The sequence below is a fragment of the Colius striatus genome, chromosome 1 (assembly GCF_028858725.1).
Source record: "Colius striatus isolate bColStr4 chromosome 1, bColStr4.1.hap1, whole genome shotgun sequence".
Lineage (NCBI taxonomy): Eukaryota > Metazoa > Chordata > Aves > Coliiformes > Coliidae > Colius > Colius striatus.
In genome coordinates, this window is record NC_084759.1 from 90,934,226 (window position 1) to 90,950,826 (window position 16,601).

At 43.1% G+C, this 16,601-nt stretch overlaps 1 protein-coding gene across 3 annotated transcripts in view; it reads right to left on the minus strand.

The window, feature by feature from the left end:
• PDE9A (phosphodiesterase 9A) overlaps positions 1–16,601 on the minus strand; it is a 52,205-nt gene that overhangs the window by 11,112 nt on the left and 24,492 nt on the right. For all 3 annotated transcript variants that reach the window (XM_061988617.1, XM_061988616.1, XM_061988615.1), the window contains 6 exons: positions 16,536–16,590; positions 15,641–15,711; positions 10,748–10,832; positions 6,618–6,699; positions 4,262–4,336; positions 877–963 (listed from right to left, as the gene is read on the minus strand). In XM_061988617.1, coding sequence (XP_061844601.1) covers positions 877–963; positions 4,262–4,336; positions 6,618–6,699; positions 10,748–10,832; positions 15,641–15,711; positions 16,536–16,590 — 455 coding nt within the window. The remainder of the gene's footprint in view (positions 1–876; positions 964–4,261; positions 4,337–6,617; positions 6,700–10,747; positions 10,833–15,640; positions 15,712–16,535; positions 16,591–16,601) is intronic.

A 16,601-nucleotide genomic window follows, 5' to 3' on the forward strand; every position in this document is an offset into this window, starting at 1 on the left:
AATTTGTTCAGGCCTTTCTGGGAGTGGAGATCTGTCTTGTAAAACAGTTTCTTCTGTCCATACTCTTCAGACAATTAGAAGTGATTAGTAAGATCATACAAAACATCTGTATAATGAACTTCACTTTATGATACTTTTAATTATTGTTTCAATCAATTTGTCATGTAGAGATGGAAGTTTTACTAGGTATAATTCTTCAGGGCATCCTAAATCCTTTTTAGACAATGGGTAAAATATTTTTACTGTTCCACAGTCCTCCAGGAATATGATTGTTTTGTTTTTTTTTTTCTCTCAGAAAGCAAATATATGCTACAGCTTTTTAGCAGATTCTTTCTTATTCTCCCTTGGACCTGATAACATTGATTTTTAAACACTCCAGTGTTTCTTGTTTAAGAATCTTAGTTTTGGCACAATCCTATCTTTATCATCTCTTGTATGTCTGCAACATTTTCAACATTAAAAACCAAGGCAAAGAAAGTTATTTAACCTCTCAGCAATTCCTTTACCTTCCTGTCTTGTTCTTTCACTCCCTGTGATTTAAGACTTCTAATGATTATTGCACATGCTAGCTCATTTTGGTCATATCTGAAGACTCTCATCTCCATTCACAGTAGGCACCAACAGCCTTCACAAGAAATGAACTGCCTTCAGTAACAGAAAATTCAGCAAACAAATGGAAAACAGCTTAAGAAGTATCATCTGTTACCACAAGAAAGCAAGCATATGTTGAAGTACTTAAATATCAAGAATTTGTAAAGATTGAGTGCTTTCAGTGGGATTACTCAAGTGAGTCAGGTTGGTTCCACAACCAAACGTTTTGTTTATTGCTATTTTCAATTTGAGGAACTGCGAATATTGGGAATTTGAAATACTTACCAACCACCTCTTTAATGTGATAGGATTGATGTTGAAGTCTTTTACCAGCCCAAGATCGTGGTACATATGTTCCAAACAACTCAGCATCTGCATCCAGGAACAGATAGGTTATTGGTTTGGTGAATATCACTTTACTTGACGATATGTCGCAGAGTCAGTTTCCTCTTTTCCTTGCAAACATCAAATAACTGTAGAGCCCTCTTGTCAAGATGAAAGAAGGATGTTCGAAGATGGCATTATTAAAGGCAGTGCGAAAGGGGAGACTGAGAGGTTCTGAAAGCTTTTTGAAGTTGATAGATTGTTGTTGGCTTCATACATCTTGTGCAGGGCTTTGAATCACATAATCTCTCTTTAGTAATTGCGATCCATGCGTATCACAGCAGTTCCTTCTCACACGCACACACACACACACAAAGTACTGCCATTTTCTAATTCAGTTGAGATACATTCTAACACCCGATGAAATCTGTGGAAGTTCTATTACTGACTCCTGAGGCCCTAGCTGTATAGCAAATGACAGCAGAAAACAGAAAGATGCTTAAAGAAGCAGTTTTTCTAGTTTTGCAGATATCTAAATGGTGGGTGTCAGGAGGTTGAGACATCCCTTTTTTCGTGGCAACAGGACAAGTGGAACAGGCTGCTCAGAGGGGTTGTGGAGTCTCCTTCTCTGGAGGTCTTCAAGACCTGCCTGGACACGTTCCTGTGTGACCTGATCTAGGTGGATTTGCTTCTGCAGGGGGGTTGGACTAGATGATCTCTAAAGGTCCCTTCCAACCCCTAACATTCTATGATTCTATATGTGTCAATATCTTCTTTCTTTATGACTTTTCATGAGTTCCTAAATCAACCATCTTGTCTTGGATTTCTTGTTTAATGAAAGATCTCCTGTTATAACACTACAAAATTGCTTTAGGTTTGTGACCATCCACCCCTGTAAACTGTAACTATGAATTCTAATGGCCGAATTGCAAAGGCAGGCTCCTCTTTCGAGGCAATATCTGCTCTGCAGTAGAAAGGGGGAATACAGACAGTTTAGCACTACCACTCCCATTTAATCTCCTGCATTTCAAAACACTGCAAAAGTAAGATATTGGTAATCTAGTGTGTCTGGGCACTTAACAGCTGCCGCCAGTCAGAAACAAACAGATTTCCTCAAGTTTATGTACGTGCATTCCCATTTCCAAAGGCAAAATCTGCAGCGGATGAAATGTAGCCATTACATTAGCAGATACAGTTCTCAGACTGCAGACTGATACTGGAGGTTTTAATATGATGAGTGTAATGTCACAAATATGGCCTTGGAGACTTTTTTAGTTAGGTTTCTGTTATTTAGGCTCTTAAAAACTCTCCACAAAAACTATTGAATCTAATGAAACTTTATCCAGGGAATATACAGCTCATGCTGTTACAGCTCATGCAGCAACAAGGAGGATGATTTTAAGTCATCTTAACAGGAAGAAATTTTCCCGCAAAACTTGAGGGACAATGTCATAAGCTCAAATGTGCTCAGGTCACGTGGCCAGCATTTTGTTGTTCTTCTTAGTCCCTGAGGTAGAGTATATGTTTTGCAATAGTTTCAGAAAAGAATTTCCAAGGCATTAAACTTGATCTGGAGGGGCTGAATTACCCTCAGAAATGCCTGTCTCTGTCCTGTTGCCAAGACTGCTTTAAGTTAGTGGTGAGGTGACTCTGACTTCCAGAGCTGCTGCCCCTGAACACAGGAGAATCATCTCAGTTTTCATTTTAAGCTTTCTTGGTCAACAGCAAAAGCTTGAACATCATACTCTTCTAAAACTTGAAAGTGAGTGGGCATTAGAAGAGGAGAATAGAATGCAAACTTGCTGTGCAGCTCTGTTTACTGAGAGGCTGTAGAGCACGTTATTAATTTGCTTACAGATAACCATAGTTTATCACCTGCCTGCCCCATGTTGAGCATGTGGGCAAACAAGCATTGATAGAACTGAAATCTCTGTAAACACAAACCAGAGCTAAAAGTATGAGATAAATCCATATGGCTCATCAGAGCTTGTGCAACGTCTTATTTCTGAGCAGTACTTCTTGCAGGGCATGTCTGATCTCTGCACTCTCTTGTTAGCCTTATTCCTGCCACCATATTGTGTTTCCTAGTACTCTGAATGCATTACTATGTTAACAAACTATGTCTCAGCACACAAGAATCCATGGATAAAGGTTTTTGTCTCTCCCTATTCTTTCTTAATGGTCAGAAAAACAATGAGCCAGCAGTCTTATGGTCCACCTGGCAGATCGTAATTCTCCCTCACTGTAAAGATCTGACAGGCATTCAAAAGCTGGAGGTGAGCCATTTCACCTGAGAAGTTCTATGGCTGTGGTACAGGGAGGCTGGAGAGGGAGCCAGGGCCACAGAACACCAGCCTCAGCTTGGCATGGACCACTCAAGCAAAGCTCTGACAGCCAGTGGGAATGGTAGATGGATCTAAGGCCACCACAGAGTCCTTCTGTTGTTCTACCAGCCAGATGAAACATCCTTAAGGGAATACGCTATTTCTGTGAGTGCTCTGAGGGGTATTTTCCCCTGTCATGTTGATTTACAGGTACTGAGTCAGAATGTCTCTTGTATCCATAACGTTTGATTGAGAAGGTAATTCAGATGACTGCTGCTGGAGGTGCTGATAGAACTACCCAATCCTTTCCTTGGGAAAAACCCAACACTGAACCCCAGGAGTTTAGTCCTGCCCTCTCTTACGTTTTTCCCAGGTGAGGCTTGCTCATATTTATAAGCTGGCCATTACAGAGACAACCTTCTCCTTCATGTTTCTGCAGAGGTTTACACCTGGGCCTTCTAGAACCTTCTGCAATATAAGTGGCAAACAACGAATAATACAACTAGCACTAAGAAAATTCAGAAAATGAAGCAATAGGAAAATCATAATAGGACATGCATGCAGCTTTGCAACCCCTCCAGAAAGTGTCACCAAAAAACCACTCGTTTGAAAGGGTATGAATCAATGCATGCACCTCTGCCTGGCTTTGCTCAGCAGCACGCAGCTTCATTGATTTGGGTAGAGTTATTGATGAGGTGCTTGAGCACACACTTTGCAAGCGATCGATTTGTTCAAATAAAAAGGCACAAGAGAACTCATGTGACAGTAATGATAGTGCACTGGTTGTTGTGGGACATTGATAGGAAGAGAATAAAGAAAAAAATAAACAGAGATCAAGTTATGATAATCAGCATAATCTATCTGAACTCTGTAGGGAAATAGTACTGTACTCTGGTGTGTCATGAAAATAAAAGAATACAGAAACTAAGGGGCAGGAAAGGGGAAAGACCCTGCAGACCATCTCAAAGGGCTCTTTTGTCCTTGTTGGCTCTCAAAAAGAGTGCTAATCTTGGCATCCTTACCTCGTTGGGCTCCCACAGCCAGACATCAAAAGTTGGTTTCCGAAGCGCTTCTATGGTCTCCTGAGACAGCATGTACTGAAAACAAAAAGCTGGTATAAATGAGGGTTCTCTGGACTGATGTGAGACCTGCTGTCAGCATGTCTCTAGGACTTCTGGGATTCTGTTCATGCTGGGTTTAGCTGTATTTCCCAAGGACAGTACCATTGATCTCTCCCTCTGCCTGCTCAACCCTCCTCTCTCTTCCCACTGGCTGGTCACAGTTATGCCAGGATGCTGATGCCAGCTGCCAGGCTGTAGATCAGTGGAGATCCTTACAGAGCAGGGATATGGAGGGTTTGGAAGAGAAGGGATTTGGGAGACTGGAGGTGTTATCAAGGGGATATAAGGGGCATAGGGCCCAGATTCATCGCCACCTGCACTGCTTCTGCTGCCTTGCAGAGCATCAGTGACATTCAGTGCAGACCGTCATGGATGGCTGGGTGGTGTCTATGCTTAGAGTGTTAAATTAGATGATGGGCATGATATGTTTACTTTTGGATGATTTATGCTCTCATTTTGAGGATTTTTTCAAGAACACGTGTATTTTCAAATTGGTTGTCAGACTGCAAAATTCAAGTGATTTTTTTATCATTGTGCCCAGAGGCTCAAAACAAAATCAAGCTCATTGGCCAGTTACAATTTGTATACAAAAAAAATAACAAAAAAAGGAACGTGGAAGCTTAAAAGTCATGGGGAGATCCAGACTCTACCAAATCATATTTTTGAGACTTATTGATCAAAGTCTTTCTGGGACAAAAAACCCTTGTACCTTGAATTGACTCATTTACCATGGCTGTCTCTAATTAGTTCGAGTTTACCGTACTGTGAAGGTGAATGAAATTTTCTGAGCCATCAAATTGCTGGTACGTAATCCAAGGAAGAATAACTCTGAAGATTAATTTTCCTTCTTGAGAAGGCAATGATTTTTTGCATTTGCCTATGTAATATACATTTAATATGATATTCTGCAAGAAATTGGAATTGCCAGTCCAGATTTGTTTTTTGACAACAGTGTTGTAATAACATCTTAGTGGACTCATGACTCCTTAGCTACACTGACACTGGACAAATCCATCAGTTGACAAGTGCTAACAAATTGTGGCAATCGATCAAACAGAACTCAGACTTCTGAAATCAAACCTTCTGTGAGATTTGGTCTAGTGACAACACAGCCTGTCAGCTTACTCTGCAGTCAGTTAGTACAACTCTTCACTGCACTTCTTAATCCAAGATTTCAGTATCAAAGCAGTAGATCAAAGGTTGATCTGACATATAAACTTATCAAGGGGAAAAGTAATTTTCAGAATGGATGTGTTTTGCAAAAACATTTGTTAGTGGCAGGAGCACAAGCCTCATGGGCAAAAGTGAACGAAGAGATCTAAGTCTCATGACATCTGCTTCGGAGACCTAGAGGTCACTTTTGCTAGGCAGAGGGAAATAAACAGCAGAACTTATAAAATTTGCTGCTCTGTAAGGTCCTGAAGACAAATATGCAAGGATGCATGTCCACATCATGCACTTGCATCACACTGGACCCTGTGAACTTGAGAGCAGCTCAGACAGCTTTGATGTGTGCAGGCAAATGACCACTCTTATCTGTGATTTGTTCATGTGTGAGCTGGTATTTTGTCAAGGTGTGAGCTGGGTGTTGTGCAAACATAACCAGGTAGCTTTGAATAACTCTTGTGGGCAAAGGCTGCTGGCACTAGGACTAAAGATCCTGTGTGCTTCATGGTTTCAGCCTCATTCATCACGTGGATTTGTACCCGTACTTGCCCAGTAAACATTTTTCTTCAAGCATTACTTTTTTCTGTAGCAAATACAGAAACTCATTTTCACAGAGACAATTAATCATTCTGGAGAGAACCCAATGTTGCATTTTGTGTTTGTTTCCCTAGGTGAAGCATCTCCATAAATTACTTTTTAAATTAAAAAAATAATCCATTAGGAGAAAACACGCAGCAGCATTATTTTCAATTAAAGTACGATATAAGCTACTTATGATTGTTTCCTAGGAGCATGGAGAATAAACAAATATAACTAGACAAAAGAGCGTTAAATGTTGACAAATGCATAAAGCTCATTACCATTTCAAACGCTAATGAGCTTTCAAGTATTAAAGACTGCTGGGGATCCAACTTTAAATCACCACAGGCAACAACAGCTTTTTCTATCGGCTTCCAGGGACTTCAGATCAGGCCTTGAGTTTAGAATAACTAGGAGGTAGATGGCTAGGGAGTCATGCATTATAAACCAGCACTTGTTAGGATGATGAGCACATGGTAGGATTCTGGGAAGATTAAGCATTGCGTGGTACCTTTGGGTAGGATGGTACATCCCGTCGGGGAGTCAGCCTCTTGTTTTCATCCAGAAAGCTGTACTTGCAGGGACAGTTAGTCCTGAAATTAAATATTCAGCTCTTAACATTGTCGAATGGAATTACAGTGACTCAAAAAATGCCAAAAGTACTCTGGCCACTCAGCAGGCATCACTTGGAGAATTACTCCGCTCCCCAGCCCCTCCTTTTCTAACATGGTGTTTGCTCAATTGCTTTAAAAATGTGATCCTCTTTAGGATTTTCTCCCCTTGTGCAACATTCCTCTGTCTAGAATTGCTCTGTCTTCAGGCATGTATCCATGGATACCCAATCACTTCTATTTAAGCCAAGTAACTTTCCTTTCAGTGAGCTTGCTGTCCCCGGCAGGGATAGATGTCCAAGGACAGCAGAGCCCTGCCAGGGGCCACACTTAGTATGGACATTGGCATGCCTGAGCTTGCTTAGTGAGTGAGGAACACACTGAGCCCATGGCTTACTGCATCCCAGCTCCAGGCTTTGTAAAACCTTGAGTAAGACCCTTGACTTTGATGGCATGAGCATCTTGCCTGCTGCCCTTCAGACAGGACAAGAGCAGTGAGGCAAAGGCTCGGCAGACGCACTCTGCTTGGCTCCCCAGTCCTGGACGGTAATTAACACTTGTCTGGTTATTGATATCAGCATCCACTGTCAGTTATCTACTCCTCCTTCCTCTGTATGTGGAAGAACTAAGCTGATGGTATCCCATCTGAGCAGGGGACCATGACAGTGGGAGGTGCAGAACAGCCTTACAGTCTTTGCGGAACATTGAGGCTGCTGCATTGCCATGGAAGAACAGTTTCTTGCCTTGCACAATAAAACTAATAAAGCTCTGTGATATCACCCATGGCAAATGTGATACTTGAACTCAACATGTGTTTCTCAGGTAGCTGGTCACATGGACTTTAATAACCCTCATGTGAGGTTGATTTCCTTGCATTTTTCATTTATCCCTGAAGCCCTAAGACTGGGATTACTCTTTCTTGTTTTTCAAGCCTCCTTCAAGCCAAATGAAGCTAAAAGGAGTATCACAAGTCAACTAAAGTATTCTATTAATTTTATTTGTCCCTTTAAAAATTATTTTGCATATTCTGTATCGCATCTGCTTTTAGTGTCTGTCTGCTGGGAATTGTTCTGGGTTTCTTTTCTCCTCTTAGCATTGATGTCTGCTATAATTTCTGAATCCTGCGAAAGTTATATCATCTTTACTAATCATGGTAGTCAGCTGATTTCAACCAGCTGCCTTTTCCTGCCCTGCTCAAGGAGATTCTCAGTTGATGAAAAGCCGTCTTAATAATTTCGAAAGCTTTTTCCTCAAAATTCCACTGTGAGGGGTATTAGTAGGACAAAAATAGTGAGATAGGGACATTCCTTGCCCTAATTGGAACTGGCTGCCAGGGTTAGCTGAAGGTCAGCCAACTGTCTCTAATTCCCAGCTGTAGTAAGACATTGAAGCCTTCATCCTACTACACCGGGGAACATCAGAACCAGGTTGTATCAGACCTTTATACATACAGAACTCCATCTACAAATGATCATGATTTTAAATCACATAGAATCACAGAATCTTAAGGATTGGAAAGGATCTCAAAAGATCATTTAGTCCAATCCCCCTGCCAGAGCAGAACCACCTAGAGTAGGTCACACAGGAACTCATCCAGGTGACATTGTAATGTTATTAGCATCTGCCAGTGGTGGGGGCTGCTTTGCTTTTCTGAAGAGGAGGAATGCACAACTCCATGCACACATAAACCTATCTGTTTGTCCTTACTCCGTCCTTTGGTAACATAACAACAAATGGAAGAATAAGTAAACATACAAGAATACAGCTGTGTACATCAAGGTATTGTTGCAGGAATATACACACTCGCACATACTTGTGTACATTAATAAAATTTAGATGTGATCCCTCATTGTACCTGTAAGGCATTATCTAGCAAACGACATTGCACAAGGGATAGTAAATGTAAATAGGAGCAAAACCACTTGCACTTGTCCTGGGACACCTTTGTTCCCCATCCTAGTATGCACATATCTCGTGCCAGCAGGACAGAGTTTGCTTAACAGCTCTGGGGTGAAGCACTCCTAGGCTAGGGTCACTGTGAGCTAACGACAGGCTGCTGTGGGCCCATGGTGCCTTAGGAACTGGGAATGATAGCTCATTCCTCAGCAGCTCCTGACAGGGTCCCTCTTAGTGGCCAGCCACCAAGGAGCATCCTCTCCTCAACCTTATAGCAAAAAGAGGTGACTCCTCAGCACCCCTGGTGTATACACTGAACCTAGCCACCTCTGGCTGCTGCTTTGAGACCCAAGCCTGTAGGATACAGATAATCATGGGCAGAATTTTATGCATGGAGGAAGAGCTTTTGTGTAGCTGGGAGGAGGAAGACCTAGCTCAAGGAAAAAAAGAAGAGCTGTGATGGGTAGCTGCCACATCAATAAGGTACAAAGTGATGTCGAGCAGAGCAAGTTAGGCTCCTGCTTCAGCAAAAGCAGCTATGGAGTGTGAGCTCAGAGCAAGCCAGCTTGGACATCTGTGCTCAGCACTACCTGCTGCTGAGCACCACACTCCTTCACACCACAGCTTTCCAGCATCATGCTCCATGTAGGTCTCTGGCTTTTGGCAGTTTTCATCTCTCACTACAAGCTCCCAGTGAAGACTACACCTCAGCTGGAGTCAGCTCCGCTGGGTAGCACTGCTCGTTCCTGTTTTCCTTGTTAGCAGGTTGCTGCTTATACTACAAACTACAGATCGTGAAGTGACAAGATCTGGGACAGGAATGAGTCATGGCTGCTGCTGGGACAATCTTGTACTTCCTGATATGTGTGGTGGCAACTGGGCGAATGCGAAGCTGCCATAGCTTCTTTTTTTTCTTAGTTTTAGTTCCCTGTCTGCCTGTGCGTCACTGTACTCAGAAATGCAGCTCTCCCAGCTCCCTGCAACAGTGAAGGAAAAGCAGAAACACATGCATGGGGACACACGTTATGCACATCACACCCAGCACAAATCAGTGTACATGTTTTTGCATTCCCTGGCGATCTGAGCTCCGGCTTTTCTAAGGAGATTTCCTCACAAAGTTGAACCAGAAATGGTTCAAGTCACAGGGAAAACTGCAATCCGTCCTACTGGTATAAATCTGGAGTGAATCTGAGGTTAATCATGTTATTCTGCATTTATGCTAGTATAATAGATGAACTTGGCCTTAGACTTAATAAGAGTGTATTAACACTGTGCCTCCTGACATAGCTGGATAGCAGAATTTATAAAAGCGAGTGATTATAAAGCCTAATTCTTTTAGCAAAGCTCCTCAGTAGGAAACAGCATTGATTAAAGGTCATAGAATTTGACCCCAAATGAAGAAAAAGAGGCCGTCGAGACAGCATAGTTACATTTGCTGAGAAAAATCCCCTTCACCCACACTTTGAGCAATGTGGTACATCCTCTTCAGCAACCTTCCCAGAAGTATTCATAGTCTCACAGTAATTATTTATTTGTCCTAACAGGGTCTTTCAGTGACACAGGGCAGACAAATCGCGTGCCGTACAAAATGCGACTTTTTCTGCTGTTGGTTTAATTTCAGCAGAACCAAGCTTCACAATCATGGGGGGGAAGGGGGGGGGGGGGGCTCGAATTAGAAAGTAAATTCCCAATTTCTTGTTGAGTTCAAAATGGATGTTTTATAATAGCATGAGATCGTAATTAGAAGAGCTGCTACGTGTTTATTTGATATTTTCCCAGAATATATTGGAGCTGATTCGAGCATTAGTTGGTTTCCAACCAAACCCTGCACTATGCATAAGTTCTTTTCCCATTCTCTCTCTCCCAGTAAATCTGGATGAAGAATTCACATTCTATACGGTGAAAAAGAACCCTTTGTTGCAAGATCTTTTTCTCTGTTCCTATGGCCTGAGCTATTTTAACTGATGAATGGCTATAGGTCTTCAAACGCTAAATTAAAGCCGCTGTCCTTAATAGTTATTGGTTTCCTTGCTCCTTTACTTCTAAGCCCAGTGGGTAATTCGATTCTGCAGAAACATTGCATTAGGGTTTGAAACCAGATTTTTTCTTTGCTGAGGTCCAAAGCAGAACTTACCTGCTGCTTCTTGCTGCCATTTCCTCCCTCATCTTTTTAATGTCGCTCTTGCATTTCTCAATCTCCACTACTTTCAGGCCTTCCACTGTCAACAAAGGAAAACAACAGGGGTGTTACCATGGCAAAAGTCGAAGGATCTTGTTGGACAATTGTGCAAAATTTCAAAGGGCTTTAACAGTGGGGTTATCCAGTGAGCCAGCAAGCTCTAACAGTCTGCCCCGGTTCTCACATATGCAGGTGCTGCCAAAGCAACATATCTTGAAAACCCATAGGAATTCTCTGCTGCCAATTTTAGATAATAGCTACAGTATTTTAATTCACAGAATGGCTATAACGTCTCAGCTTTTCCACAATTGTTAGCAGCAGTCAGCTGTTCTTCACTTCTCCGCTGTAGAACACGAATCAAAGGAAATCCTGAGTGAAAAAGACCCTCCCGTGATGGGATGATAAGTGCAGCTAGGCAAACACGTCCCCGTAGGATTAGAATTCCCATTAAGATAAAGGCTTTATTTGAAAGTTCATGCAGAGCATTAAGGAGCTCTGAGAGGCATTGCTAGATATAGAAAAACCAGAGTGAGAATGGAGGGGAGAGAGAGAGAGAGAGAGACAGAGAGAAATGACGCCGAGAAGTTTTGCTCTAATGATTCATTTCTTTCTCTTTTTTTTTAGGTATTGAAGATCTGTCACTTCTTTTTGCTGATCAATTTTGTAATCAAAGGTTATTTCTGCATGTGGTACAAAAAATCCTATATTTCCTTTCTGTCTGTAATTATGAGAGCCACAAGGCAAAAAGTTTGATTGCTTGTTTATGCAGCGATGCACTTCATTCCATGTGGCCGTGAGAACCTAATGCAGTGCGGGTATGAGAATACTCTCTTTTTTTCTTTCCCTCTCATTGAACTATCAATGTGCTCAAGGACATAATACAGCACCATTTATTAAGTACATGTCATTCATATACAATCATTTCACAGCTCATTTGTTTACTGAACTCATTGTTTGCACGGACAAGCGGTGGTTCAGGGAATTCCAGGGAATGTGCAATCGCACAATCAGCACTCAGTCACTTTCTCAGAAAATAATACTCAAAATCACACTTATCTGGAGGGTGGCATGTAAGTGATAAAAAAACTGCCTTGGAAGGGCATAACTCTGTAGATAAGCAGAGGTCTCAGTTTTGTTTTCTTTAGTCTAGTAACAACAAAGATTGCCGTTGGAACTGGGAAAGGGGAAAAACAGAGAGGTGCATGAACTGAGTCCAAAATGCCACATACTAGGAGAGGAAAGGGAAAGGGTTTTGACTGATGCTTGATTACAGGGCTACCCTCCCCTTAAAAATCTCGTTTCCAGATGAATGGCTTTTTGCCTAGTATTGTTACAAGCAATTTCTTTGTGGGATCACAATGTGATGGTAGAGAGAAGATACTGTTCTGCTTATGCTGTATCTTCATTCTGGATATCTGGCTGTACTTTTCTGGGTGCTCTGTTCAACTGCTAATTATTAGCTGCAGCTGACCTGCGGGGTCTCTGCTGCTATACACCACCTTGGTATATAATTAATCTGGAACAAGTTTGTGGGTAGCCCATTTGCCAAGCTGTCTACATGCTGGCCAGTGCTTACTTGAAGCAGTGGGAGAAAAGCAGAGTTATCAGACCAACAGGGTAGTGGGGTAAGCAACTGCAGAGAGAAGAGTTACGGAGTTTTGGTGCAAAATGGCATCCCTGATCATTTTTTCACTTTATTTTATGCATCTCCTTAGTTTTCTTCCTAAACATCTCCAAGGATGCAGACAATTCACATAGTTATTTCCTTAAGGTAGATGTGAGATGCTTGCAAACTGTACAATGTTTTTACCGACTTCCTTATTCACGTGTGGGTTTCTGTACAAACACTGGAGCAGAGTAAGTCAAGCCATGGGACAAAGCATTCCCAGTGCTTGCCCTGCATGGTCAGGTTTTCCAAGGGGAAGTCACAAGCTTTGGATGGGATTTAAAAATCAATTAAAGGATTTGGCTCCTCGAAAACACATCTTTGTGATGCGGTCTCTAGACAGTAACAGGAAGGAAGCTGAGAATGCTTTATGTGAGGTGCAGATGTAGTGCTGTCATGAGCACTTATCCCCACACATGCGTTCACTCTGGGGAAGAAATCCTGGAGTCCACATATGTAGTGGAAAAGGGATCTCTGATGGATGTAGGAGAAAAGGCAAAACAAAAGCACAGTTCTTTTCACATTTGGCTAGCAAATGATAAATGGCCTTGTCATGTGCACTGATTAAGGGCCCATAACATTACTCTGCAGCAAGAAATGCCTTCTGAAAAGACCCTGTGCTGTCTAAAGAAATCCTTGGTCTGAATCCAGCACTGAAACACAGCTCTTAAAGCAACCTCTGCAAGTAGGGAGGCTGAACACTCCCTTTCTCTTACAGTTTTGGTTTCTAAACATGAAAGTCTGGGATTATCCCAAAATGTTGCAGATTTGGCTCTGTTGCAAATTCTGGGAGTCCGATTTTGAGCAGATGGATGCACTTGCAGACAGGCAACCCAGTGAGGTCCTTCCCACAGGCAGAGGCTGCTGGAGATGAGATAGCGAGCACTCATGCAGAATGGCAGCAGATTGCTACATCTGCTGCTATTTCCATCAGGGTGAGACCCACTTAGAGAAAGAAGCCTCGTCTAGGGACCAGCAAATTCAGTTCACCTGCAATGAATGACAGCTCTGGGTAGGCTGCCTTTCCTAAACCAGCAACAAAGTGCTGAGAGTGCAAGTGTACAACTCCTCCCCACTGGCAGTGACGCACAAAGCTTTGTTTTCACCTCCCTCAGTGCAGCCAGCTGCCAGTGCTGAGAGACAGTGTGTGTGCAGGGTGCAGCCAGGGGTCCCAGGCGGTCAGCAGGGAGAGCCAGAGGCCAAAAGCAGCCCCTAGCTGCCTGGGATAGTTAGTTGCCTGGGCTGCCAAGGAGATAAAAAGTCCCACAGGAACACTTGCCTCACTTGCTCTAGTCCGTGGCGCTTTGCTCTGAGGACTAGAGTTGGTCAGAAGTTTCATTGAAAATTCAGAATGACTGAGCTAATTTTTCCCCTGTTTTTTTTTTGTTTTAAATTTTGGACAAAATAATAAAACAGCACCGCCTTAGGAAAAATGGCAGCCTTAGGAAAAATGGCAGATAGATAGGAGCTGCTATCTGGACCCCTTGCTGAGGTCTGTGCTGGGAGTAGATGTCCCCTCCATGGACCTCGCCGGAAGGCTCCCACCACACCGTAAGCCTGTGGCTGGGGTGGCCTCAGAGAGAGGTTTGCCTGGAGCTGCTCTTCACTTAAGGCAGTTTTTCCTTTCTCTGCTGACAAAGGAATCAGTCTCACTGAGCAGCTGCAGGGTCAAGGTAGCTTCTGGTCAGGGGAAATTTCAAGAAAACAACTTCTTCCAGGAACCAGAAACTTGTTTTGTTTTTTTCTTTTCTTTCCAGCTAGCTCTAGTGTCTTTCTGCAGCAGTAGTGCCAGGGAAGACACTGTCTACTCCTGACTCATGCCTGTCACTAAACATGTGGCCTTTAGTGACAAAACAGTGCTGGGCAAAAGGGCCTTATTCATACCCCCTCCCAGGCTTTCTAGGAGGGAGTATTTTCTGTGTTCTGCAAAATATACTGAAAAGCAAGAAGTCAGATGCTTGATGGGCGGGTAAAAAAGCCCAAAATAACAAAATCAGAAAAGGAGCTCTTTGACCAGCTGAACTTAACTTTGTCATTGCACAGTAACTGAAGAGGGATGCGTTACTGTTAACACACAGACCAAGCTAGGACAGCGATGCTGCCTAGCAGTCTCACAGGCACTATGGGCAGTGAGGGGTGAAACCCCATGTTTGCAGCACAGAAATCACCACCATGCAGGACGATGAAATGGACCCTCCGGCTGTGCCGCAGCACTTGCTACACCGTCTGTTTACAGGCACTGCGGCATTTGTGCTGCATCCGTGCTCCACGAGCGGTGTGCACATGTGACACGTGTGCTACGGGGAAAGGGCTCACCCTGTGCTGGGCCCTTTCCTGGCAGAGGGATGCAGCGACATGACACCGAGTGGAAGTACACAGTCAGGTGTCTGTGCTGGCACTAGGCCTCGCTCAGTGGTGAGGATCGACCCCACTGCTTAATACACAGTAAATGTGTTTTTGAAAGGAATCACAGAATGGCAGGGGTTGGAAGGGACCTTCAGAGTTCATCTAGTGCAACCCCCTGCCAAAGCAGGGCCACCTAGATCAGGTGCCACAGGGACGCGTCCAGGTGGGTTTTGAAAGAGAGGGTCTCTCTGCAAGACAACACCACATTTGACCTGTGCAAGGAACTGACTTAAAGCAGATGGCAGGCGGCTGCGTTACCTTCCCGTAATTAATTACAAGATGCAGCAGCAAGCGCTAGGCCCCAGGTGTGTTAAGGGGGACATTGCTTGTGCAGAGGCATGGCGGGACACCACTGGATGCAGGGGGAAAGACAGGGGGCTGGGGCATGGGGGCACAGGAGGGCAAGTGAGAGGCTTGAAGGTGGGCTGAGACACACTGCCATGAGCACATGGTAGCAGGAGGACATGGCCCCAAGCCCAAAGGTTGGCAGCAGGCTCAACAACCTGTCAAAGGGGAGGCAGGGAGGTGCTGTGTGTGCCTGAGACGCAAGACATCCCACACTGGCTTTGTCCCGCCAGTCAATGTCACTATGGGTTCCCACCTTACCCGCGCCTCACCCCAGGTGGCCTTTGGGGCTTGAGGCTGGCCAAATTATGGGACTTGGAGAAAGCAGAGGGGCTGCAAGAAATGGGACAGAGGACATGTATGGCAAGGGCAGTGAGGTGAAGGTTCTGAGGCACTATTTCCCACTGCAATACAAATAAAGGGACACTCACATTCAACTTTTTTCTCCAGCATTGCCAAGTGGTTAGCTACTTCCGTTTTCAGCTCATTGATTTTAAAAACCCTGAAAAGAAAATCCTCATGTATTAATGTTATACATTTAGTGTCATATTTACCCTAGGTACAAAGGACTTTTACTAGAAATGTCTGTATTTTTCAGAGGATTGATTTGTCCAACTGATATTGCTGTAAGGAAAAGAAAATTTTCAATGGAAATGCTAAAATTGGTGCAGAAAATACACCCAGGCTCAATTTTCAGAAAAATTAACAACAAATGATTTTGTTATGGCCCTGGGAATGTACTGTAGCTCTGCAACACTTCATCACACCCTCTCTAGGCAGTGACTTGTTATTGTAAGCCCCAGGGAAGCAAATTTAAATTGATAATGCTTCGCCTAAAAGCAGCATCTTGGTGTCTGCACATTCTGAAGCCCTTCTCCTTTTGAATTATGCTGGTGATTTGCTGAGTTGTGATGGGATTGATCTGTCTTATTGAAACCAGCAGAAATAAAATAAGCAGCTATACAGCTGTTGAGAAATCTTCTCAGAGGAGAGACATGTTTAGATGATAAAGGGAAATATTAAACAAATCAGATGTTTTGACTCTTCAGTGAAGAAACTTTTGTTTCCTAAGAGGGCAGGAGCACAATAAGAACATTCATATTTACTACTTGATCTTCCTATTTAAAGATAATCACCAAAATAACTTTTGGTTTAAGTTACTGTACTGCTGACAGCAGGAAATAATGTGTGTACCGGCCCTAAATTTGGCAGGAAGAGTGGGATTTGAAAGAGATCTTAAATGCCCCTCTGCCTCCTGTGAAAATTTCACCTCAGGCTGATAAAAGAAATAGCATTTTAAATTAATAATCACATTCACATTCTTACCTCGAGAACTGCTCAGCAATCTGTCCCAATAAATTCTGGAACAATTCTTCTTTCTCTGAAAAAAAA